This window comes from Pristis pectinata, chromosome 11 (assembly GCF_009764475.1).
Source record: "Pristis pectinata isolate sPriPec2 chromosome 11, sPriPec2.1.pri, whole genome shotgun sequence".
Taxonomy (NCBI): Eukaryota; Metazoa; Chordata; class Chondrichthyes; order Rhinopristiformes; family Pristidae; genus Pristis; species Pristis pectinata.
Genome location: NC_067415.1, coordinates 30,485,038 through 30,512,240, shown reverse-complemented (window position 1 = coordinate 30,512,240; position 27,203 = coordinate 30,485,038). Strand labels below are relative to the sequence as shown.

General features: G+C 38.3%; 1 protein-coding gene across 1 annotated transcript in view; it reads right to left on the bottom strand.

The window, feature by feature from the left end:
• The window catches only part of micu2 (mitochondrial calcium uptake 2), a 326,882-nt gene that overhangs the window by 171,579 nt on the left and 128,100 nt on the right, over positions 1 to 27,203 (bottom strand). The window contains 1 exon segment of the mRNA XM_052026309.1: positions 7,995 to 8,151. Within this exon segment, the coding sequence (XP_051882269.1) occupies positions 7,995 to 8,151 (157 nt within the window).

Below are 27,203 nucleotides of genomic sequence, written 5' to 3'. Positions count from 1 at the left end.
TTTTCAATACCATCCTCAAATACTCCTTCTCCACTTTGAACTCTCATGGACCAGGGATCCCCAAGAATTAGTGTGGATGTTGCAGTTTTCCACGATGCTTTGAGCACATCCTTGAATCTTTTCCTCTACTCACCACACAGTTTCTTTTCTGCCAAAGCTTAATGTTTATTTTCGGAGTTTGGTGTCAGGCTTACCAAAAAATAGCTTCAACTTCCACCATCTCTACTGTAGTTTTATTCCCATGCCACTGGTGTACATTAGCAAAGAAACTAGCACTTCTAATGAGAAATCAGAACAGAAAGCAGTTAATTCTTTGCTTGTAGTTATATGTCCCCTCGGTCAAAGTTCTCTCACTAATGAAAACATCGCAACATTTACCCAGGCAAGCCCCCTTAGGAACTTGTATGTTTGAATAAGGTTACCCCTTATTCTTCTAAACTCCAAAGAATACAGGTCCAAATTGTCTGGCCTCTCTTAGTAGGAATATCCTCTTATCCCAGGAATTAGCCTGGTGAATATCCTTTGTACTGTCTTCAACGTTACTGTACCTATTTTTAAACTGTACGCAGTATTCCAGATGAGGCCCCATCCTGTACAACTTCAACAATATCTCCCTATTTTTAAGCTCCAATGCCTTTACAATCAAAGAATTCAAGCAAATTTGTCAAACACTATTTACCTTTCATAAAACTGTATCAGTTAGGTTTAATGAAATTCAGCTTTCCATGATGATTAGCTATTTCCTCTTTGATTACTGACTCTAGCATCTTGCCAATAATAGCCATTAAACTAACTGACCTGTAGGTCCCTGCCTTCTGCCTTTCTCCTTTATTGAACCCTCCTGAGTTTAACAAGTTATGAAAAATTTCAACCAATGGATCCACTAGCTCTGCAGCCACTTCCTTTAAAACCCTAGTGAAGTCCATTGGGTTCTGATGACTTGTCCCAAGTCTCTCCAATACCTTATCCTTGTGATTTTAGATTTTAAGTTCGACAACGTTATTTGAACTTAGCCTGTGTTATATCTTAGAGATATTAGCAATGTCTTCCACAAAGAAGGTCGATGAAAAAAATATATTCAACATATCTCCCATCTCTTTGTTTGCTCTAATTGCCCACTGGCCTCATTCCCTAGAGGCCCTACATTTACCTTAGCCACCCTCTTCCTATTTATATATCTATAGAAACTTTTACTATTTTTATACTATATGCAAGTTTTCTCTCAAAATTCATTTTCTCTCTTCTTATGAGCTTTTTAGTCGTCTGCTGCTGGATCCTAAAAACTTCCCAGTCCTCTGGTCTACCACTAGCCCTTGCCATTTTGTATACCTTCATTTTAATTTGACATTATCCTTTACCAACTTTGTTAACAACCATGGATTGTGTGCCTTTCGCATGGAACCTCTCTTTTTGATTGGGAGAAATTCTTGCCGTTTGAATATTTGCCACTGTTCATCTACGGACCTGTCTCTTAGCTTGTTTACCCAGTCCACCTTAGACAACTCCTCCCTCATCTCATTATAATTGTCCTTATATAAATTAAAGACATTGATTATGAACCTATGGTATTCATCCTCAAATTGTATTTGGAATTCTATCATATTGTTGTCATTACCCTCAGGGGATCTTTAACCACAATATCCCTCATTAATCTAAAATAGCCAGTTTCTGGGTAGGCGCCATAATGTACTGTTCTAAAAAGCAATCCCTGATGCATTTCACAAATTCTTTTTCTCTGATAGCTTTGCCAGTTTGGTTCATCCAATCAATGCATAGGTGAAAATCTTCCACGATAATTGTAGTTCCCTCCAAACATGCCTTTGATATTTATCCATTTATGGTCTGACCTACTGACAGATCACATTTTGGGGGTCTATAGACTACTCCCACCTGTATCTTTTTTCCATTACTATTCATGATTTCAACCTAAAACAATTCCACATCACTACCCACTGCCTTTATATCATGACTCAGCACCACTCTGGTAAATTTCCTTGATTAATTCCACCCCATCTCCCTTCCTCTTTGACAAGTTCTTTTGGAACAGTTTATAACCTGGAGTATTGAGCACCTAGTCCTGGTCATCCTGTAACCACGTTTCTACAATAGCTATTACATCATGCTCATATGTTGCCATCTGTGCTGTCATCTATCTTGTTGCAAATGCTACATGCATTCAAATAAAGCACATTTAGCTTTGATTTTTTTTAAACAGTTACTTATGACCCTGGATTTGCTCTGTTTTGCAAATTTTCATTTACATCTTCTGACCTGTCATACTATCATGCAGTCTTTTACTTTTCATTAACTGGTCTAATCATTACCAATTTCTCTAAAATTCCAAGAAAATAGCCCAGTTTTTGCTGGGTCTGTTGCCAATTCTGTGAATGCAGAAGTCTCAAATCCAATAGCCAAACTCTGCAGGTGATTTCACAGCTGTGCAGCACATTTTATATGACTTACAAATAAGAACATCATCTTTCCCTCAAGTAGTCTAACTTTCACCCTGCCTCTACCAGCCTGATTTTTCTGGTTTAAAATAATTCTCAACTACTTGTGCTTTACCTCTCAATATTAAACCAGAAATATAACACAACTCCTTTAGACTGCCTGGACCAGGTGACTTGACTCTCTGCCTCCCCTAGAAATGAAGATCCAGCAGCTGTTGTATTTCTGACTGTTTTTTGCAGTCTAAGGAAAGAACAACATAGCTAGGAGCTTTAACAAAAGAAATTGAAGGCTCTAATGAGGGTCAGCGGGCTAAAACATTGGGTCTATTTCTTCTCCACATATGCTGCCTGACTTGTTGAATGTTTCTTGCATTTTTAAACTGTTTTTATATCCCTTACAGCAATTAAAGTATCTTGCACTGGACCAAATGGACTCATCCAAGCTTGTGCACAAAAACAGGGAAGATTTATCAAAATTCTCTTCTGTAAAACTAAATGGTCAAAATGACAAAACAAAATGCTGTTATTTGGCAAAAATAATACCAGGGACATGAGAAATTTTAAGAGAAGCCAGTTGGCTCAAGGGTTTTTTGTTATCTCAATAACATTGCCAATCATTTCACCATAGTCCTTGCTCCAGTTGTTTCTTGAGAACATTTATATTACAATTCCCATGTTCTGTTTTGGTAAGGAATTCCATATGAATTATTACTTTTGTGAAACAGCTCTGCTGAAATTGAATTTCAACTTTACTTTCCAATTACTAGACTATATCCCCTCATTTATGAATCTACTGAGGGTGAACAAATTGCAAGAAATTCAAATTTTCAAAAACTAAAAGTATTCACTTTTCCTATTTGAACACGCAAAGCTTCCTTGGTTTTTCTCATAGTTTATAATTCTGCTGTAAGGGCATGAAACATCAATAGATATTGCATAATCTCAAGGTAAAATCAAATTAGTCATGGGAAATAGTTCCCAGTTTGGATCAGAACTTAATATTTGTGGCTCAGGTAAAACATACATTAAATCATTCCACCCTGACCTGTGTTTTACTCTCAATATCCAATACATCAAAGTGCCCTTCCTATTATGTAATCATTGCACTGTGGTCCCATATTTGATTGGGACTAGTTTGAGATTGACCCATTTCTTTTCACAAGGAACTTTTATAAAGAGATTTGGATGTCTAGGTAACTATCAAATGTGTGTGCAAGTATAAAGTGTAATCAAACACTGGTAAAATGCTGCCTTTTATCTCAGAAAAGGGGAAATTATGCTTCAGTTGTATTCACCCCTCCCTCTCACTTCTATATTCTGGCTATCCTCCCTCTAGACTCACAGACCCAATGCAGAGTCTTGACCTGAAATATCAACTATCCCTTTTGGTCCACAGATGCTGCTTGACCCACTGAGATCTTCGAGCAGTTTATTTTTTGCTCCAGATTCCAGCATCTGCAGTCTCTTGTGTCTCCATAATAATACTGGAAATGTGAATGCACCAGTAAGATTACAAGAAGAGAACTTTTAACATAATCTTAACCATCAATTCAAATGAACCATATCAAGACAGCAAGAAATGTAACTAATGCACACCAATCCATTATTGAAGTTATCTGAACTTGTCATGAGCAAAAGTTCCAATGTAACCAACAAAAGTAAAATTATATCCATCTTGTTAACCAAAGCATTTATGATATCTTTTTTGGTTCCACATGATGCTACTATAAAATCTTTTCTCTTATTTATTCTTAATGGGCAGCTGTAGGCAATAAAAAAAAAAGCAGCTTTAGTTTAGAAGCAGCTAACTAAAGTGGGGCAACAAACTGTGCGGCCAGCATCTGCAGTCTTTTGTGACTCCTAACCAATGTGGGCTTTAAGAATAGTAGAGATCTATGGAGGCAATCCTGGGATCTAAGGTATAGATAGCACAGGATCCAAAGGTGGGACTAAGGAAATGGGATAGGCAAGAGGCTGGAGCCAAAGGAAGTAAGAGGATGGAGGAGCTGCAAAACTGGAGGATGTCATGGAAAAGGGCAAGGCCAAAAAGGGATTTAAGCATGAGATTTAGAATTTTAAATTGCAGACAGCCTGATCCAGCTGAGGCACTAAATTGCAAAAGTTATTGAGTTTGCAGTGGAAGCAGAACATGAGTAGCTCAAGCTCTCCATGGTTTAACTGGAGGAAATTACATCTTATAAAATACAAAACTTTGGATGAGAATTTCATAGGACAGTGAGTGTGGCTGGGACAAGAGAAGTTAAAGTCAGATGGAATTGGCACACTGATGCAGAAGTTATTGATGATGTTGCAAAGGGATGGCATCTAAATGAGAAAAGTAGGGACAGATCCAAGGGAGACATTGCTGCAGGAATGAAGTGGAAGGTGGTAATAAGGTATAGAAAGGTGTGGAGTGTTATAGTCACAAAGAATATTATTTGTCATTCTGATTTGTCATGTTGCAATCCTTGGAGTGACGAAAATGTGGAGAATTTCAAACATCAAATTCTAAAGCAGAATGGCACAAGTTTGGGAGCTACACATTCAAGAATTATGGTTTCTGAAAGGGAGGATAAGTACCTGTGGAGGGGAAAACATTTACAATGCCTGCTAATAAGGCAGCCAGAGAGGAAAACTGACTGATCAGCAGTCGAGCCGGAATAGGTTCAAATGATGATCCACTCTCTGGGATGAACTTGGAGCAGGCACCACCCTTAAAATACTATTATTTGTTAAAATTATATTGAATTAAAGGTAGTAAGAACAATAATCTGAATCAAATTTTTACTTATCTTTACTCTCATCTAGTTTTCCTTTAAATGTGCCCATACTGTTCGCCTCCATCCCACTACATAGTACTGAGTTATACATTCATCCCACACTGAGAAATTACATTTCTCCTGAATTGCTTATGGGATTTATTTAGTATTTAATAAATACGTTTCTAGCTTTGAAATATCACAGGTAGAAACATCCCTATGTCCACCATATCAATCCCACTATAATTTAATAGACCTTCATCTGATTAATGTTTTTTCCAATGAAAGACTAGCTTTCCTGATAGCTGTGCCTGCTCAGTTGAGGAATCTGCCACATACATGCTTTCTGCGGGGATTCTATATCCTTTTTGTAATGGAGATTATGTGTGAATACAGCACAAATGCGCTCAAACCAAGATTCTAAGTGATTAACAATGGATCTTTGAATTTGAATTCTACGCCATCAGAAAGAAATCCCAGAGATTATTTTGCATGTTTACAGCTTTGATAATATGTGTTGTTGCTTCAACTAATTTCTGGATCAGTATCCCTAGATCCCTTTGTCCCTCTACCCTATTATGATTCATATTTTCCAAGGAGTTGTAGCCTTCTTACTGTTCCCACGAAAGTGATCTGTCAGATATCTAAATGAAAGTAATTTCCACTTACATGACCATTCTCAATGTTTGAAAACATTTCTTAATTTGTTGCAGTTCATTTCGATGTTAATTACAAGTCCAACTGGTATTGCCCACAAATGCTGCTTTAGTATTTCAATCATTTAGACTTGGAAATGTTATATAACTAATGAACAATAAGTGGCTCCAGCTGTGATTCCTGTGGAATTCCACTTTCCATCACCTGCCAGGCTGAGTAACTATGGAACATTGAACATTACAGCACAGTATAGGCCCCTCGGCCCACAATGTTGTGCCGACTTTTTATCCTGCTCTGAGATCTATCTAACCCTTCCCTCCCACATAACCCCCCATTTGTCTATCATTTTATCTAAGAGTCTCTTAAATGTCCCTAATGTATCTGCCCCCATAACCTTTGCTAGCAGTGCTTTCCACGCACCCACCACTCTCTGTGTAAAGAACTTACCCCTGACATCACCCTTATACCTTCCTCCAAGCACCTTTAATCCACTACCTTTAATCGATAACCACCTTTTCCTTTATTTTGTAGTGCATGCAATCTATTCTGCAACTTGTTCCTTGATTCTATAAACACTAACAATTCTATTTACAGAATACAGAAATAGTTTAGGAAATAAAAGACAATGCCCAAATCCTATAGCTCCTTTCCACATCTTTTGATTCTTTAATAAATGTAAAACAAAGATAGTCAAGCAATGGTTCCTGCAGGTAGTTGAAACTGGAGGTTATAAACTGACTCGTAGTTAGATTAATATACTTACTTCAAGATATTGAAGCAGATAGATTTTCATATTCTTTTGCATTTCCAGTCTTTGTTGATGTTATGAGTATTAGATTCTTTCTAGAACTCTGCACTTTTAGATAATCTGAGAGCCAACACATTTTCAATAGAAACATTGATGTATTTCAATGAAGGGATAGGTAGGCTGGGCATCTGTGGATCCAAAATGCTGCCCACCTTCACTGCCCTTGTACTCTAATCCCCAAATATATTTTGCTCAGATCTAGAAAGCCAGTTTCACTGGCTGTGATGGTCCTGATGTCATGTAATGAGGTACTGAGCAGTGGCAATTTTTCAGACAAAGTCCATCCACAAAATCCAACCACTCCTTAGAAATGCTGCCTGGCAAAATTTTTCAATGTTTCTAAATGGCTATTAAAATTAAATGAAAGAATGATTTAAACAAAACACTTAATTGAAAACATTAAACAAAACAATTAAAAACAAGTAACTTACTTATCCTTCCCTACAGCCCAACAATTCCCTTTCAACTGACTGAACTCATGGATCCTGGGGAATCCAGCAGCTGAGTGCAGTTGGGAAATTGCTGGCCAATGATTTCAGAAGTTCAGCATTCACATGGGATTCCCAAATCCCACCAACACTTGCACTGAGAAATGCCAGTAGTAGTACAGTGTTTTTAATATAGAAAAACTGTGCATGGGGGATTTTTAATTTGATTTTGAGTGCTACTAGACCAGAATTATATGTAGTGTGTTCTTCAACTCATAGGAACTAATCCCACTGAAGCTACACTCACATTTTCAATATTTTAATCTCTTTAATGGCACGAAGAGAAAATTAACTGAACAACTTCAAAATTTCTAAATGAAGTAGCTTGGAACAATTTGGTCATTTGCAAGGTTGAAGTTTCTATAAGGTTGCTTATACTTCAGATGATGCGAACAAAGTTGAATGCTCCCTGCCCCTTAATATTCTATGTGCACCTACATCACATAATTACCTACATAATGATTAAAAATGTCCAAATGAAACCTTTTGTTACAGCTATATTTGGGCAAACTACTAATATATTAATTCTTAGACAATGTAACATAAAATGTGTCCAATAAGCAAGATTATTTTGTCAATCTAAACCATATATAAGCATTGAAACAACTGTCATTCACAGAAATTTAAATCTTTGTTCATTTATTTATTATCGTTAAAAACTGAAGACGCAGTAATGAAAATCATTTCTTTCATTATTTGTGGATTTTTTTCCTTAGATAAGTGTATTAATTGGTTTGAAAAAGTAGTGACCCTCAAGAAAATCTATAACAATGGGTACTTTTAGGGATATCCATCAGATTACATAGCAATTGCCATGATCTATTGTACTTACCATCCATGGTTTCCATAATCACTGAGAACAAAAAATCTCTAGGAGTCATATATAATTCCCCTTCATACTCCATTGAGGCTAACAGTCTGAAACGCTGTTTACGACTTCTAGCACACCCATAATCTTCTTTAGTTTCTTCCTGAGGCAGACCTTGGTCCTTGAAAAGAAAGAAAAATGTTTTATATCTAATTGCATTAATAATTAATAAATCCTGGGATCTAAATTAACCCTAATGAAAGTGTAATGTTATCAAGCAACATAAAAAAAATCAAAACATTAAAAGAGAAATCACAAGTTATGTGTTGTTTTAATTCTTATTTTAAACAATCACAGTATTCCAATATTTTTGAACTGCCAAAAGGGAAATGCTTTGCCTTTGAGAAAATGACATGAAAGGAGTGGAGTTGGACAGAGGGCAGGAGAGAGAAAAGCAAAGAGAAAAAAAGAGGAAAGAGAGGCAAGATAAGGTGGCAGAGGAGGATGGGGGAGAAATGGGGTACAAGACACTGTTAGACCCAGTCATTGGTAGAAAAACAGTTAGTAAAACAAACTGAGCTCTGGCTTTCAATCATGCAGCATAGTCTAGATTGTGTCCAGGACAGGTTAGTACTTCATTGCATCTCCCCCTCTTCTCCTATCTTTTTATAGATCTTACATCTTCTCTGGTGCTCCTGCTAATTCCATGATCCAAAATCAACACAGTTCTCGAGGCAGTACAAGCTGGAGGACCAGCTGTAATGGGCAGGGTGGGGTCTGATATCTGCTCTGAGGATTGATCCTTGAGAACCCCTAAACATTCATTACACCAGTACTTCACAGTTACACATCACTATCAATTGATCTCTCAAGTATGGCAAACACAACCATTTTATCTATTATCAGCAAATATTCAAACAAGGAAAATGAAGATTTAACCTACTGCGAATCAAATGGAGGGTTTCACCTGCAGGGGAGAAACTGTTAACTGCTGATATGTTTGTACATACTAACTTCACAGTTTGTTCTTGGACACAGAGTCATAGAATCATACAGCATGGAAACAGGCCTTTTGACATCCCGACCGTGTTGCCCAGGGAGCTAGTCCCATCTGCCCATGTTTGCCCTATAGCCGCCTAAACCTCTCCTATTCATGTACTTACCCAGATGGCTCTTAAATGTTGCCCACCTCATCCATTATTTCTGGCAGCTCATTCCAAATACGCACCACCCTTTGCGTGAAGCTGCCGCCACTGATGTCCCTTTTAAATCTCTCATCTCTGATCTTAAACCAATGCCCTCTTGTTTTTAGCACACCCTCCCTGGGATAAAGACTGTGTGCTTTCACCCTGTCTCTGCTCCTCATGACCTTGTATATCTCTATCAGGTCACCCCTCATTCTCCTATGTTCCATGGAATAAAGTCCCAGCCTACACAACTTCTCCTTGTAACTCAGGCCCCCAAGTCCAGGCAACATCCTAGTAAATCTTTTCTGCACACTTTCTAGTTTAATAACATCTTTCCTACAACAGGGTGACCAAAATTATACACAATACTCCAGTATGGCCTCACCAATGTCTCATATAACTGTAACATAACTTCCCAACTCCTATACTCAGTGCCTTGACTGATAAAGGCCAACATGCAAAACGCCTTCTTCACAACCCTATCTACCTGTGACGCCGCTTTCAGCAAACTATGCACTTGCACTCCTCGGTCCCTCTGTTCCATAACACTCCCCAGGGCCCTATCATTCACTGTACAAGTCCTACCCTGGTTTGATCTCCCAAAATGCAATACCCTACATTTATCTGGATTGAAAGCCATTTGCTAACCTTCAGCCCACATACCAAGCTGACCTAGATCCCCCTGTAATTTTTCATAACCTTCTACACCAGCTACAACAGCACCTATTTTAGGATCATCTGCAAACTTACTGACAAGGCCTTGTACAATCATATCCAAATCATTTATAAAACTTTCAAATAACAAAGGTCCCAGCACAGACTTCTGTGGCACACCACCAAAGGCCACCAATCTGAGAAACAACCCTCGGCCATCACCCTCTGCTTTCTCGCACTGAGCCAATTATGAATCCAATCCGCTATCTACCCCTGAATCCCATGCAATCTAACCTTCCAGATTAGCCTGCCATGAGGGACCTCGTCAAAGGCCCTACTAAAGTCCATATAGACAACATCCACTCCCCTACCCTCGTCTACCCTCTTGGTTATCTCCTCAAGGAACTCCAAGAGATTTGTCAGACACGACTTCCCACGCACAAAGCCGTGCTGATTGTCCCAAATCAGACCCTGTCTCTCCAAATGTTGGTAGATCCTGCCCCTCAGAATCCCCTCCAGCAAATTACCCACCATTGATGACAGACTCATTGGATGTGTAGCAAGACATCTTTGCAGTTGTGGAATTTGAACCAGTTTCATTTGAAAATGCGAGGCATATATTTTAAGCTCCTTACTGGTAAAAAGCCATTTACTGTACATCACACGAGCTGTTATCATGCAAGTTCCATGCTAGCAAATTTCATAGTACTTATTTTACTGTTCCCTGTGTATTGTCACAGTACTTGAAAAGAATATCTACAGTTCCATTAACAGCATGCTCTGATCAGCAAAAAAAAGTAAAAACCTCGTAATTTACAACTGTTTCAAACTGAATATTGGGCCTCATTCTGCATATTAATGAGCATCAAGAAATTCCTAGTGGTAATATGACTACATGGAGATCTTCACACAGTTAAAGAACAGACCTATGCCAACAGGGCGACCTGCCCTAAAATTGCCACCAATTTAGAAATGTGGTTTTTATGTTTTTGAGTTGGCATCTATAGGTTATCCTCTCCAGGGAGACAATTAGATTGAATTAATGTGCTGTGTGACAGAAGTAGGATGTGGGTTTGTCCCCACAATTACCACATAGCAAGTTCTTGATCTCATTTTGGTAACTGCGCAGATGTGGGGTTCCTCCTTACCAGCAGAGAGTGTTGGAAGCATCAAAGCCAGGCATTCCAGCTGACTCTTGCTCATTTTCCTGTATGATAGGCTGGCAAGGTTCTAACCATAGGTCTCCAATTAACAGTTTTAAGCAGTGAGATGATGCAAAGTAAAAATATTTTTTTAAAGTACATTTTATTTTTAAAAGCTAAGCTCAAAGTAACCTAGGAAACATACTAGATATGGTTTGGCAGTAGCTTCAAAACATTTTTGAAAACTGACTCACAAAGCTTTGTTTATTGGATCTAAGTGCTCCTAGCTAAAATTAATTTTGAGGCAGCAGAAACTCAAAAGTTTGCAAAATCCTAAAACCTATGTATCATAACTTTACAATGCACTGGACAGCATACAACCCAAAATATTTAATTTCTTACTGCTAATAATTTGTACACTTATCATTTTAGTTAATATCAGTTTTGCAAAATGTCAACTTGCCAGGGGGTACTTTCCAATTCTGTCAAACTACTGCAGAAATTCGCAAGCTTTTCAATGACATTGGTACATAGAACAGTACAGCACAGGAAAAGGCCCTTTGGCCCACAATGTCTGTACTGGCCTCGATGCCAACCTTAACTAATCCCATCTGCCTGCACATGACCCATACCCCTCTACTCCCTGCCTATTCATGTGTATGCCTAAATGATCCTTAAACATTGCTATCGTATCTGCTTCCAGCACTTCCCCTGGCAGTATTTCCAGGCACCTACAGCTCTGTGTAAAAAAAATACATGGCTTGCAAATTTAAACTTTCTCCCTCTCACCTTAAATCTACGTGCTTACTATTTGATGTTTCTACCCTCTCATAATTTTATATACATAGATCAGGTTGCACCTTGGCCTCCGATGCTCCAGAGAAAACAATCCGGGTTTGCCCAACCTCTCCTTGTAGCTCATGCGCTCCAAACCAAGCAACATCCTGGTGAACTTCTGCACCCTATCCAAAGCCTCCACACCTTTCATAAAGTGTGGTGGCCAGGAATACACACAATACTTCAAATGTGGCCTAATCAAAGCTTATCTATCTGTGACACAACTTCCCAACTGTTATACTCAATGCTTGACTGATGAAGGCAAGCATGCTGTATGCCTTCTTTATGACCCTACCTATTTGTGTTGCTACTTTCTGGGACCTCCAAGATCGTCTGTACATCAGTGCTCCAGAGGGTCCTGCTATTTACTGTATACTTTCCTCTTGCTTTTGACCTCCCAAAATGTATCACTTCACAATTAGTTGGATTAAAGTCCGAATGCCACTTCTCCAGCCAAATTTCTAACTGATTTAGTTTAGTTAGTTAGTTTATATTCACTACGCTCATCAAAATTAGTTCTGAAAACTACTGTGGAAGTTAGATTTGGATGGATTCAGAATTGGTTCGATGATAGAAAGCAGAGGGTGATGGTTGAAGGTTGATTCTCTGACTGAAGGCCTGTGACTACTGGGGTGTCAGTGTTGGAACCTCTGTTATTCATTATGTATGTAAATAATTTGGATATGAATGTACATGGCACGATTAGCAAATTTGCTGATGATACTAAATTATGGGGTCTTGTTGATAGTGAAGCAGGTTACAATGAATTGCAAAGAAATCTTGATCATTTAGGGAGATGGGCTGAGGAATGGGAAATAGTTTTCAACTTAGATAAGTGTGAGCTGATGCATTTTGGACAGACAAACCAGGGTAGGACTTATACAGTGAATGGCAGAGCACTGACAATGTTGTGGAACAGAGGGACCTGGAAGTACAAGTGCACAGTTTGCTGAAAGTAGCCGCACAAGTATACAAGGTGATGAAGAAGATGTTTAGCATACTGGCCTTCATCAGTCATGGCATTGAGTGCAGGAGTAGGGACATTATGTTGCAGTTATACAAGTCATTGTTGAGACCGCACTTGGAGTATTGTGTACAGTTTTGGTCACTCTGTTATAGAAAAGACATTGTCAAGCTGGAGCGGGTGCAGAGAGATTTATGAGGAATGCTGTACTGGCCTGCGTTATAGGGAGAGGTTGGCCACACTGGATCTTTATTCCTTGGAGCATAGGAGAATGAGGGGTGACCTCACTGAAGTTTACAAAATCATGAGGGGTATGGATAAGGTGGACAGTCATAGTCTTTTCCCCAGGGTTGGGGAGTCCATAACTGGAGGGCACAGATACAAGATAAGAGGGGAGAGATTTAAAAGAGATCTGAGAGATAACTTCTTTACACAGAGGGTGATGAGCGCCTGGAATGAGCTGTCAGAGGAAGTGGTCGAGGTAGGTACAATTGCAACATTTAAGAGGCATTTGGATAGGTACATGGAAGGGAGGTACTTGGAGGGTTATGGGCTGAATGGGGGTAACTGGGACTAACAGGGAGGATGCTGTGGTCGGCATAGACCAGTTGGGTCAAAGGGCCTGTTTCTGTGTGTATTACTCTGTAAGATAAAGTTGTGAGTTAAAACTAAAGCTTTAACTATTTTTTCTCTTTTTCAGGGGCTCTTTAACCATCTATTTTCAAACCAGTATGGATGGCTAACAAAGTAGCTGAATCAAAGTTTGCAATATGACCAGTCTGAAATTTAATTTATTTTCACTCCTAGTTCTAATCCTGAGACAATGGGCCAATTAGAGACAATGGCCTCTGACAGTCACACAGGAAACCACTAGCTTTCAGCCATTCACAGCGCAATTTATCTTAGATTTCTGCAAATACTCGGCCAAACGCACGTCTGAGACAACCTAGTGATCAGATGCCAGCACGTTTAACCTATTTCTTCAGATCCTGCCCCTCAGATTTGTCCCAGTGCATGCTGGAGTTTCCAAGTTGCCTTGTGGATTATAGCTCTGCTCCAATAGGAATTTTGCTGGAAGTGCAATGCAGTCACTGAACATCTGCAAAACAAAGATCATCTGCAAACCTGCCCCAGCTGCACTACACCACCCACAGACAAATAAAGATCTATAATGAGACTCTGGAAAACATTTACTACTTTCCAAATCTCAAGAGCCATCTCTCAATGGAGGCAGACATTGGTGATGGAATTCAGGATCACCTTCAGTACCTTTGGCTGTTTGAGGAAAACAATATATTAAGATCAAAAACCTGCCACAGAGCTCTCTGCCTTCCTATAGTACCTAAAAGCAAGCACCAAACCTGCCTTCTGGAAAATTCTCTATATGTATTTTCAGGATAAGCAAAACAAACCAACAATCCCTGCATCATTGCCGAACTTACACTCAGCCAGGTCCAATGGGGTTGCCACAACGTTCACGTGCTCAGCATCAGATGCTCAAAATGTGCACTTTACTCTGAGCTCCAGCATGGCAAGAAACTAGTGTGAGGATAGAAGAAACAATGCAAGGATGTTCTCAAAGCCTCTCTGAAAAAACCTAACATCCTCATGGGAATCCCAGGCCCATGATTGCTCAAAATGTAGAAGGGATATCCATGATGGCACCAAGAACCTTGAATCTTTACATTGAAAGCACTCAGAAAGGCTACAAAAATGACAGAATGAACACAGGACCTCCCAAACTAAACACTCTCCCACGCCATCAGGCATCTCCCGCTCCACCTTGGGAGGAATGATAAAATAAATGTTATGAAAGAATCTTATCTAAGTATCTTGACCAAGAACTTATGTACAGTGGCATGCAAAAGTTTGGGCACCCCTGGTCAAAATTTCTGTTACTGTGAATAGCTAAGCGAGTAAAAGATGACCTAATTTCCAAAAGGCATAAAGTTAAAGATGACACATTTCTTTAATATTTTAAGCAAGATTACTTTTTTATTTCCTTTTTTTTCCCCACAGTTTCAAAATAACAAAAAAGGAAAAGGGTCCAAAGCAAAAGTTTGGGCACCCTGCATGGTCAGTATACCCCCTTTGGCAAGTATCACAGCTTGTAAACGCTTTCTGTAGCCAGCTAAGAGTCTTTCAATTCTTGTTTGGGGGATTTTCACCCATTCTGCCTTGCAGAAGGCTTCTAGTTCTGTGAGATTCTTCGGCCGTCTTGCATGCACTGCTCTTTTGAGGTCTATCCACAGATTTTCAATGAAGATACCTTTGCTCATTGTGGCCAAAAAGTTCTATTTTAACTTTCAGTCCAAATGCATCAGGCTTGTTTAGACGTTCCTTTGCAAACTTCTGATGCTGAATTTTGTGGTGAGGATGCAGGAAAGTTTGGAGAAAAAAGGGTGCAGAATTTCATGAAAAGAACACCTCTCTAACTGTTAAGCACGGGGTTGGTCAATCATGCTTTGGGCTTGTGTTGCAGCCAGTGGCACTGGGAACATTTCAGTGGTAGAGAGAAGAATGAATTCAATTAAATACCAGCAAATTCTGGAAGCAAACATCACACCGTCCGTAAAAAAGCTGAAGGTGAAAAGAGGATGGCTTCTACAACAGCATAACGATCCTAAACACACCTCAAAATCCACAATGGACTACCTCAAGAGGCAAAAGCTGAAGGTTTTGCCATGTCCCTCACAGCCTCTTGACCTAAACATCATCGAAAATCTGTGGATAGACCTCAAAAGAGCAGTGCATGCAAGACGGCTGAAGAATCTCACAGACCTAGAAGCCTTTTGCAAGGAAGAATGGGCGAAAATCCCCCAAACAAGAATTGAAAGACTCTTAGCTGGCTACAGAAAGCATTTACAAGCTGTGATACTTGCCAAAGGGGGTGTACTGACCATGCAGGGTGCCCAAATTTTTGCTTTGGGCCCTTTTCCTGAAACTGTAAAAGATGGAAATAAAAAAATAATTTTGCTTAAAATATTAAAGAAATGTGTCATCTTTAACTTTATGCCTTTTGGAAATCAGGTCATCTTTTACTCGCTTAGCTATTCACAGTAACACAAATTTTGACCAGGGGTGCCCAAACTTTTGCATGCCACTGTATGTAAATTCCACATGCACATTTAAATAGCCAAAGCACTAATTTACAAAGAAACCCATTAAGAGAATTAAAAAATTGGGACATAATCAAACATTTACATAGAATGAGTGTTTCAGCGAGCTATGCTTTCTGCAGAGTGTCAGTAATTAGCATCTGTGGCTTTCAAATTCTTACCATCATCTTACCAACATCTTTTCCTTTTCCCTCTACTTTATGTAAATTTACATTATTATATTCTCTTTTTTTTCATCATTAGTACCTTTCCTCAAGCAGTTTAGTTTCTGTCATTCAAATTTTAATCAACAATTACTGCTACTTTTTTTCTCATGCTATTTGTGTGCAAGGAAATTCAGAGACAGCCGCCTTGGCTCACTGTTGCTGATGCTGACACAACACAAATGCAAGTTAAACCTAAAAGTAAATGGATAATATTTTTTGGCAACCTCACTTTAAAACTCAAACATAGTTAGGAGTGGGATCTCAAATATTTACTTTCTTATACAACTCATTAAAATATAGAGCTCCTCAGTGGTAAACGATAACAACTGAAGTCCGGAATGTGTTTGATTGTTTATCAATAATATTTCAGTACTCTGTTACTGAGAGTTACATAGAACATTACAACACAGTACAGGCCCTTTGGCCCACAATGTTGTGCCAACATTTTATCCTGCTCTAAGATCTAACTAACCCTTCCCTCCCACATAGCTCCCCATTTCTCTATCATTCATGTGTCTATTTAAGTCTCTTAAATGTCCCTAACATATCCACCCCCACAACCTCTGCAGGCAATGCGTTCTACGCACCCACCACTGTGTAAAAAAAAACTTACTCCTGACATCCCCCTTATACCTTAAAATTATTCCTCCAATCACCTTAAAATTATGTCCCCTCATGTTAGCCATTGTCGCCCTGGGAAAAAGTCTCTGACTGTCCACTTGATCTATGCCTCTTATCATCTTGTACACCTCTATCAAGTCACCTCTCATCCTCCTCCTCTCCAAAGACAAAAGCCCTAGCTCACTCAACCTTTCCTCATAAGACATACTCTCCAATCCAGGCAACATACTGGTAAATCTCCCCTGCACCATCTAAAGCTTTCCAATATGTTTGTGATATATATTAATGATTTGGATACTGGTGACATGAAAGTTGGTAGCATTGTAGATAGCGAAGAAAGTTGTCTAAGGCTACAGCAAGATAGAGACTAGATGGAAAGTTGGGTAGAGCATTGGCATATGGAACTTAATCTGTACAAATTCAAGGTGATGCACTTTGGAAAGCCAAATAATGCACATACATACACACACAGTAAATAGTTAAGTTATACACAGTAAATGGTTAAGTGCTAAGGAACGTTGATGAACAGAAGGACCTGGGGGCTTAAGTCCACAGTTCATTGAAAGTGGCATTACAGGTATATATGGTGAAGGAGGCATATGGCATGTTTGCCTTTGTAGGTATAGAATATGAAAGTTGGATCATTATGTTGCAACTTTACAAAACACTGGTTAGACTGCACTTGGTCACATTATAGAAAAGATGTGGTTGTGCTGAAGAGACTGCAGAGGTAGTTCACCAGGATGCTGTCTGAATTGGAGAGCAGAGATTGGATAAACTGGGTTTGATTTCCCTGGAGCAAAGGAGGATATGGGGTGATGTGATAGAGGAATATAAAATTATAAGAGACATAGATAGGGTAGGCAGAATCTTTCTCCCATGGCAGGGGTATCAAAAACAAGAGGGGCATAGATTTAAGGTGAGGCAAAGGAGTTTTGAAAGATATTTGAAGAGAAAGTATTTTTCCCCCTTCACAGAGGATGGTTGACATCTGGAACTCGCTGCCAGAGGTGGTGATAGACTCAGAGTCATTATGTTTAAGAGGCTTTTACACGGAGACTTAAATAGGAAAGGCATAGAAGGATACAGACTTAATATGGGTAAATGGGATCAGTGGAGATGGATAAAAGATCAGCATGGACATGTGGGCCGAAGGGCCCATTTCTGTGCTGTACATTTCTATGACACTGTAATTGCAACTTCTGTCTATCCACATAACTAAGTTCGTCATCCCTAGAACAGTTCCAATAAATCTCTTCAGGGTCCTCTCTCAGGCCCTCACGTATTTCCCAGTGTCGTGCCCAGAATTGAACACAATACTCCAGTTAAAGGCAAATTTTGACGTTATTTTGTTTGAGGATCATATATATTAATACAGAATATGGGTAACACTTTTCTTATTTGATTATAAACTTCAGTGATTCAAATATTGTTATGGAGGGAATGGAGTTTGAATGCCACATAGACTTGCAATCTCTAACAGGATCCTAATTCAGAAAATTGGTAAAACTAGTGGGTCATATTCCAGAATATTAATACTTTTAGCTCATTTTCTAAAACAACAATTTCATGGAAATGAACTTCTTTTTAAGCTTCATCATTTTTAGTTCATTAAGCTATGTCATACATGAAATTTTAACAACTGTAACTAAAGTATGAGCCGCATTTGTACAAGTTTCTCAAATTAATCCCACCATCTCATCTGTAACTTAACCTTACAAACTAAGAGAAAGCTGGGTAAAGTTTCTCTGATGTATTAATCCTTTAACTAGTTAGAAAATAATCATACATGTTCAAAAACATAAGTATGCAACTTTTGACACATCCTTTCATGTCTTGTATTTAATGCATACTTGTTTAAACAGAAATCCAAGACGCCTTTATAAAATAACTTTGATCTTGTGGGTTTGCAACAGTAACTTGTCAGTAATCTGCAAAAATTCTGCTGGATATATACACTTTATTTGGTAATGGCATTGTAATTTATTTTGTGGAAAAGAATGAAAAAACAACGGCTGTATGTTAATAAATTAATAATTATGTATTAAATTGACATCTAAAATAGTTCTACATTAATTACAATTGTTCATGCTTATTAACCTGCCTAAAGAATGTTGTATTGCTTGGTGACCTTTCGAGAGCTTCTTACATATCACTGCAATTGGAAACTTCATTCCGTTTAAAGCAATGATGCATTTAAATGTTTGAATACAATCTAGTTTATAAAACTTATTTCAAAAGGACTACGTTAAGATCTATTATTTAGAAATAATCAAATTGTAATGTATGCAAAATACAAAAATAAAGAGGTCTAGAGTATGGTGTAAATCTGTAATTTAATCTGAGAGCAGTCAATATTTGAAATCATTAGAGGAAAGCCATGCATATTTCTAAAACCATCCATATTTCAGGATCACAATTCAGTCTTGTTAATCCCAAGCCACCTGCTGCCAGAGGATATATAGTAAATTGTAAACTGTTTTCTATTTGACATTTTCTATTGAATTCCAACACTTATGATGGAAATCCCCTTATTATTTTACTAATGACAGTCATGAAAAAATGTGCACAGAATCAGAAATAGTTAGGTATAAACTTTCAAAATTGGGCAGTAATCGGGGATGAAAGTGTGTGCACTCAACATTGACAGAAAATTATTGCTTCAAACTTAGAATTTGCTGCAAGCAGGGCAACTTATGGTATACCTGGTAAGTTAGAGCTTTCAGCCACAACCTACTGAACAAAATATTTTTGAACAGCACGTTGGTTGAAGTCTAAGCTGAAAACTGTGTGACAAGGTCAGCAGGGACTGCTCAGATCTGTGCCACTGAGGAACAGGTTACTACCTTAACCAATGAGTTTTAGGAACTGATAAAGAAACATGACAGAATGACATAATAATTATAGTCCAATACAGAGACTAAAATAAAGATTAGAATGAAATTAAACAAGATCAACCAATATCAGTGTCCTCGCCTCAGCCAATGTCGATGGCACTGTGACCTTGGTTACAGTCATAGAATCAGAGAGATACAGCACAGAAACAGGACATTCAGCCCACCGAGTTCCTGCCGGCCATCATCCACCCATTCCCATTAATCCTACATTATTCCTGGTTTTTATTCTCCCCACATTCTCATATACCTCAGCACCTGTTTTCTGCATCGACCCCGTATCCCTCAATTCCCTTAATATCCAAAAGGCTGCCGATCTCTGTGTTGAAAATACAGAGACTGAGCAGGGGGCAGGATTCCAATGATTCACCACCTTTTGGGTGAAGGACGTTCTTCTCAGATCTGTTCTGAATGGTCAGCCCCTAGTTCTAGATGCTTCAACCAGTGGAATCATCCTCCCACATCTTCCTCTAAGGACTTTCCATGTTTCAATGAGATCATTCTTCTAAACTCAGAATACAGCCCAGTCAGCTTAATGTCTCCATATAGGGAAATCCTCCATCCCAGGACTACCCCGTGAACCCTGCTGCCCTCCCTCCATTGCACTATATCCATCCATAGGGAGAGAGGACAGACCTACTCCAGAAGCAGTCTCTTCATGGCCCTTTTTAAATGGGGCAAGACATCACTCATCTTGTACTCCAATCCTCTTGCAGTAAAGACCAACATATCATATGCCTTCCTGTCACTTTCTATACCTCCATGTGAACTTAGTTATTTGTGTACAAGGACACACTGGTCCACTGGAAGCTGATTTAGGTTTAGGAAGCAAGGATCAGACAGGGCTCTAGAGAGTTACAAGGTAGCCAGGAAGTAGCTTAAGAATGGACTTAGGAGAGAATAGAAGGGGGTGTGAGAAATCCTTGGCGAGTAGAATTAAGGAAAACCCCAAGGCATTCTACTCGTATGTGAACAACAGGAGGATGACTAGAGTTAAGGTAGGACTGATTAGGGATAGAGGAGGAAACATACCTGGAGTCGGAGGAGGTAGGAGAGGTCCTTAATGAATACTTTGCTTTAGTGTTCACCAGTGAGAGAGACCTTGACATTTGTGAGGACAGCGTAAAACAGGCTGATACGCTAGAACATGTCGATGTTAAGAAGGAGGAAGTGCTGGAACTTTCCAAGGATACTACGGGAAGCGAGGGAAGAGATTTCTGAGCCCTTGGTGATGACCTTTGTGTCCTCACTGGCCACAGGAGTAGTACCAGGTGATTGGAGGGTAGCAAATGTTATTCCTTTGTTCAAGAAAGGGAGTAGGGATAACCCTGGGAATTATAGACCAGTGAGTCTTACTTCAATGGTGGGCAAATTATTGGAAATTATTGAAAATTACAGGATTTATGAGCATTTGGAGAAGAATAGTGGTGATAGGGTGGTGGAGGCAAATTCATGGGGGGCTGTTAAGAGGGGCTTGGATGGGCACATGAATGAGAGGAAAATAGAGGGATATGGGCATTCTGTAGGTAGGAGGGAATAGCTATGTCAGCACAACATTGTGGGCAGAAGGGCCTGTTCTGTGTTGTACTGTTCTATGTTCTAAGATAAAAAGGAAGTGTAATAATTTGTTTAAATTTTAAAACCACCACTATAACAATATATCTCCAGTATTGCGAACTAAATTGATATCTAAAACAAGACTTCACAGCATCAACTGTTCCTATGCTGGGCTGGAGAGATTGACTATCATTGTAAAGTTATCATCAGGAATATCAATGTTATCATTAAAAGACTGTTTGTACTGTTAGGTACTAGCCCCAACTTGCTGCAGCAAATTTATTTTACAAATTGATTAAATGTACAAATGCATCAATTCCTGGAAACTCATTCTGAGATTGAGAATGTACTAAAATTCTCTGCAAGACTAAATGCAAAGTGGTGCAAATCCTCTGATGATTTGTGGTATTTCTTCCTTGTCATAAATTGTTAAGTATGATTGTGCACTAAAATGCCACTATATTGCCAGACTGTTCCAGGGTGGTACAGGCCCTCCCCAGTTTACAAATGCCCGTACATACGTATGAAAGAGTTCCCATAAATATTATTAAATTCAAAAATGCAGCAGATGGCAGAAATAGTTTCCTCTCTCTGTCGATTTATAATAATTTTTCTTATTGGTCTTGATAAAAAACCTGTTTACATGTAATCTCCCTGCAGTAATCAAATATCTTTGTCTCATAAGAACACAGGCTGCCAGTTTCACCATGGGAGGCCATTTAAGAGATTTGCTTTAGAAACTGACCAGCAATCACTTCTACTGATAGTTGTGAAACGATATTCTATTAAACAATGTAATAGCCACTGATACTTCAAGGCCATTGAAACCAGCCATTGAGCGTGGGATATTCGGATTACCATTGTAACTAGGCAGGGGAAGACAATAAATAAATGTTCATGTTAATTGCCCCTTGTCAACACCATTTATTAGTATACTATGGAAGTATGGTTACCTTAGCGAGTGATTTTTGAGTATTTTCCAATTTATGGGGGGAAAAAAAATCGACTTATTAACATCTATAAAAATGGAAACATTTTGTAGCTCAGGGAAGGGCCTATATTTTGAAAGCTGCAACTGCTGTATTTATTATCAAAATGGTACACTTCAGCTTCCTTTAAACAATTTGTGAAGACCATTAGCTTGGGTCTCTGCTTTTTTTTAAAAAAAGTTTTTTAGTCCAATATCCAACTGGTATTGCTGCTGCTGCTACAGCAAGATCTATACAAATAGACACAAATAGTAACAACTTAATTGATCATGAAATCAGTGGGAACAAGTTTAAATTTGTGCTGCTTCCTTGCTTAATAAAAATCAGTCTTTTGACTTATTGTTGCAAAGCTTAAAGAAATAAACACAAAGTTTTTAAAATGGCAGAAACAAATAAAATCCAGAATTAATAGTGCAGATTTTGTGGAGAAATATTAGCAGTTATCCACATTACTGCCAACAATTCCATACGTGACTGACAGTAACTTTAGGATTTCTGCACAAATCTGCACATCCTTTAATTAACATCAGCTGTTTGTAATAGTTATCAAAAATAGACTCCGACATAGGACACCTCCTGGAATCCAGTGATAGAGAACAAGATTGCATTAATTCCCAGGTGCTTCTGCTGGGGCACCACCTGAACAAATGGCACCAGATTGGACCTCGCACAGTAACTTTGTTGATTTGAACAGATGGCAGAGACTGCAAGGGACAGAAGCAAGTCTCAATTGATTACATTTTGTTTCAAAATAGTTTAGTTTATTAAATGTGGAATTTTTTTTAGAATTTAAATATTTGTGCAGCTTTCTATGTTGAGTTTTATAGTTTTTTTAGTATTATTTATTTGTTTTTGATGTTTCTGAATATCAGAGACAGAATAATTCAAAGTGCTGTTAGAGTTTTGACAGGAGACTAAGAAACATAATATGTCTTAGTCAACAATTAGTGATTTTGTCAGCTGTTACAAGGGCAGGGCTTATTCTGGTTCTCCCACACATGATAGCATTTATGTTTGCATGTTCTGCCTCACCAGTGAAATTTAGCTCAGATACTTAACTGCTGTGGACCCACATAGTTTGGACATTCCTCACAGGTCAACAGCAAGCACAGGTGGCTTCCAATGACTGCAAAATCTGCACCACTGTTTATATAGCAATAATCGTGCAAGTCTTTCTAAACAAATCCATCTGTCCATGCTTCAACTCCTTTTTTTTAAAAAAACTTTTTTTTAAAAAACTTTATTTCCAGCATGGTAACAGGCCCTTCTGGTCCAGTGAGTCCACGCTGCCCATTTAAACCCATGTTAATGTACCCATACGTTAGGAAACCTGAGCATCTGGGAGGAAACCCACGCAGACACAAGAGAACGTACAACCTCCTTACAGAGAGCGACAGGAATTGAACCCGGGCAGCTGGCACTGCAATAGCATCACGCTAACTGCAAAGCTACCGTGCCGCTATTACATTCAATTCCAGTGTTTCTCTCCATTCTAGTCTAGTGCTGATAAGTATTTAGCTACTGTAAGTGCACACCTTTAGACAAATGTTCGTGGGATATGAGCACTGACAAGTATGCATTTATTGCTAAACCCAAATTGGGTGCACTAAGCAAGGCTGGTTGCCATCAGTAATGGAAACTGTAACAATAAGATCCATTACTTATTCTGTCTGAAAGAAATTCTCATAGATGAGTCAGATCATCCTGACCTGCTGTCCAAACATGTCACTCACATTACTCTGTTCTGGATACTAAAGGACCAATGAGCTGACCAGTTCATAATGAGTTACTTTGCAAATTAGAATCTAATCAGCAAGCACGCCTCAAGTGTTGAATCCTGCAGCCCCACACTGACAAAGGCTTTTGGAGCTGTTTTGAAATGAATCATCAGACTTTAAAACAGTTCAAATAGATTTAAATAGTTGAGAAACAAAATATTAAAGGAAGAAAACACCTTAAAATGCAAGTAATTGAAAACTTTGAAGTAAAACAAGTGAACAACTTGCCTGGAGGATTCTGCCCCACAGGCTAAGTTATCCATTTTAAATGGCCCAATAAAACAAGTACTTTTGGCTGTTAAATCTATAGAGCCAACTCTATTCTACACTAGTTAGTACCTTAAGTTTTAAAATTGCTTTTCCTACTTTATGATATGAAAATTTTGGCTAATGCTTAGTCCATTCAACACAATACCTCTGATTAGGCTAAATTCCCACAATATAAATGGACCATCTTAAAACAGTACCTTTTGTATGGATTAGCTTTATTATGATAGTCTTCTCTGTAATTCATGAGTCTACATTCACTATGTTTTTAAAAGAGCCAAGTCTTTTTTTATTGAATGAAGAGTAAGTCAGTCTATTCAATGGCAGTAATAGCATTGTATATAGTGCACAGCTGGTTTCGTCATTCTTTGCCAGATCACTTTTACCAGGGCCTGGTCTCCTCTGTCAACACAGCTCACTACTCCACGATTATTTAACATTTAAATACAACCCTCGCTTCTCTCCCCTGTCAACTGTTAAGCCTTTTCTTCCTGCCCCTCTAACCTCACCTTCAACAACAACTGCGTGGAACTGTGGACTTCATCACCATTGAGGTATCCGTTCAGTTACCGCTGCCGTTCTCTTGCATCCCTAACCCATCAAGCCAAGCATCAACTAAGGACTTTTCTTGCATTTGCATCATTCTCCTCACATTGATTTACTCTTCCAGCTGAATGAAGTAGTAATAAGATATTAAAATATTAAAACTAATGATATTAAACCAAATCTAGATACACAAAGACAATTCATGTAGCTTGGTTTTAAACTGCTTTGCTTTAACATTAATCCAAATCCTATCCTTCACTTTTATTGTTGTAATATGTTTCAACTTATACGGACACTATGTGCAATACAATTCAAGTCCTATTCATTTAAGAGTTGTTAGCTGTTCTCAATTGGTTAAAACCTCACCCTCAGTTCGAGACCAACTGGGAGTACACCTTTGTAAAGCCGGTCACTGTAACCTCTGCTCACTTTCAATTCCTGTTCCTATCTGTCAGCTTCCATGTTCAAGTGTAGGTACCACACAGCAATAAGATTGCTTCAGAAGGGAGTGTACTCTTATCAAGTGGAGAACAGTTTTTAAAGGTTAATTTGAAACTTGAAACACACATATTCACTAGCATTAATCAATTCAAAGATATACACTTTCATTAGCTTGCACTGTCTGTTCACCCATCATTTGGTTACAGTAATTTAGAATGAATTATAATACTGATTTATAATCTGGGCTGGATATCAGGCCATCTCCGAATTTGGGTGGTTTCTTCATATCAAAGCAAAATAAAGCTCAACGTTGTTAATTCCTGCCAAGTCTTCTATTTACAATTGTGCTAGAGAAAGCAAAAAAGGCACTTTAGCACCACAAATTAATCTCCAGTCAGGGAAATGTCATACACTGAATTCTGGAGCCAAATCAATTGCACCAGCCACGCTAAGAACCTGTTTCTTTAGAGTGAGGGCAAGAAAAACAAATATGCTCAGAGCTTTGTTGCACCTCATTTGACAATGTGATCAGTGTTATAAATGCAGCTCTCATTTGAACTGGTAATCAAGTACCATCAGTTTCTTTGTTTAAGTGCAGCCAAACGGATACCTTAAGGCTTTGTGACCCAAACAGCCTTTTATTTTTTTTCAAGGCACATACTCAGAATGGTTCCATGAACAGCAGTCCGGGGAATCTTTGGTGGCTGCATTTTGTACATGTCATCTATGAACAGAGACAAATTCCACAATATCAACAACAAAAGTAGTTTTCACTGATAACTTCTATGAAGAGATTTTGCACAAGCAGAATTTTATCCTGGATTCACTCTCACAATGAAACTGCAACTAGTAATAACTGTTTCTTCCCTTTGCTGAGGACCCTAGTGTATGTGGCATTTAATTTTTTTAAAAAAATGTACATTCTTTGTACACTCTTGCATGCTTACAGGTTAGTCAGACTTCCATAAGAAAACATCATCTTATTGTCATAAAGGCCTACACTATTATACTTTACCTGTGCTTTTGTTAACATTTTACAAATACCAAGGTAAAAAGGATTTGTCTCTTCCATAATTGTACAGAAATTAAACAATTTGTATGAGGCTAACCATTTCAGCAAATAAACACAATACACCTTAAAGACCACTTGTTGGGTGAGATAAGTGAGAAATGTTTCAATGAAGAGAATTACAATGCTGGTTCATGATAAACTATTTTTGCTCTGAATTATCTTTCAATTGCATTTAAATTTAGGTTCAAAATTCTAAAATATATGGAATTTTGTTCTGTAGTTCACGATTTGTTCAGAATTAAATTACAAATGTGTACTTAAGTCACAGTTTAAAATGTTCTATGTGAACAACTGGATAAAGTTGAAATGAAATCAGAGTTATTTTTTCTTTCAGTTTTGAGGCAGTCGATCATAGGAATAACTTTCACCTTTGCTACCTGTTTGTATTGTTATCTTTAGCCTTTATTTGCTAGATTGGGATTGAAAGATTTTAGAAAATTGAATGTTCATCCTCTCGAAAAGAAAATTAAATTTAACCAAATTATAATTAATGCGGTCTAATCACATGTACTTTATCCGGTCAATTTGAAATAATTTGCAATGGGTTTGAAGAGAAAGATAATGAACTATAATAAATCTGAATATTGGAAATTTAATAAGATCGGTCATAAGCACAGCATCTGAAGAGTACCATGAGAATTGTAATAGAAAGGAGTCCCAATATGTACCTCCTTTAAAACTTCATAGATTCCTGAATAGGTAGATTTAATTTGTCACTGGTTCACATATTGCTGCACTTTAGCGGCTTCCAATCAATTTGATTCAAATATTTTTAAGCATCATCATCCACTTTCCAGTACTTTAAAAGAACTAGGTAGTGAAAGTTTTCACAAAACATGGTAAATTATAATTATACCTTACTTATCCTACACTCAGTTCCTGCAGTGATAATAATGACCCAGGGTTTACAGCCCATACTTGCCCTCATTGCACTATGAAACTGAAAGCAACGTTGTAAG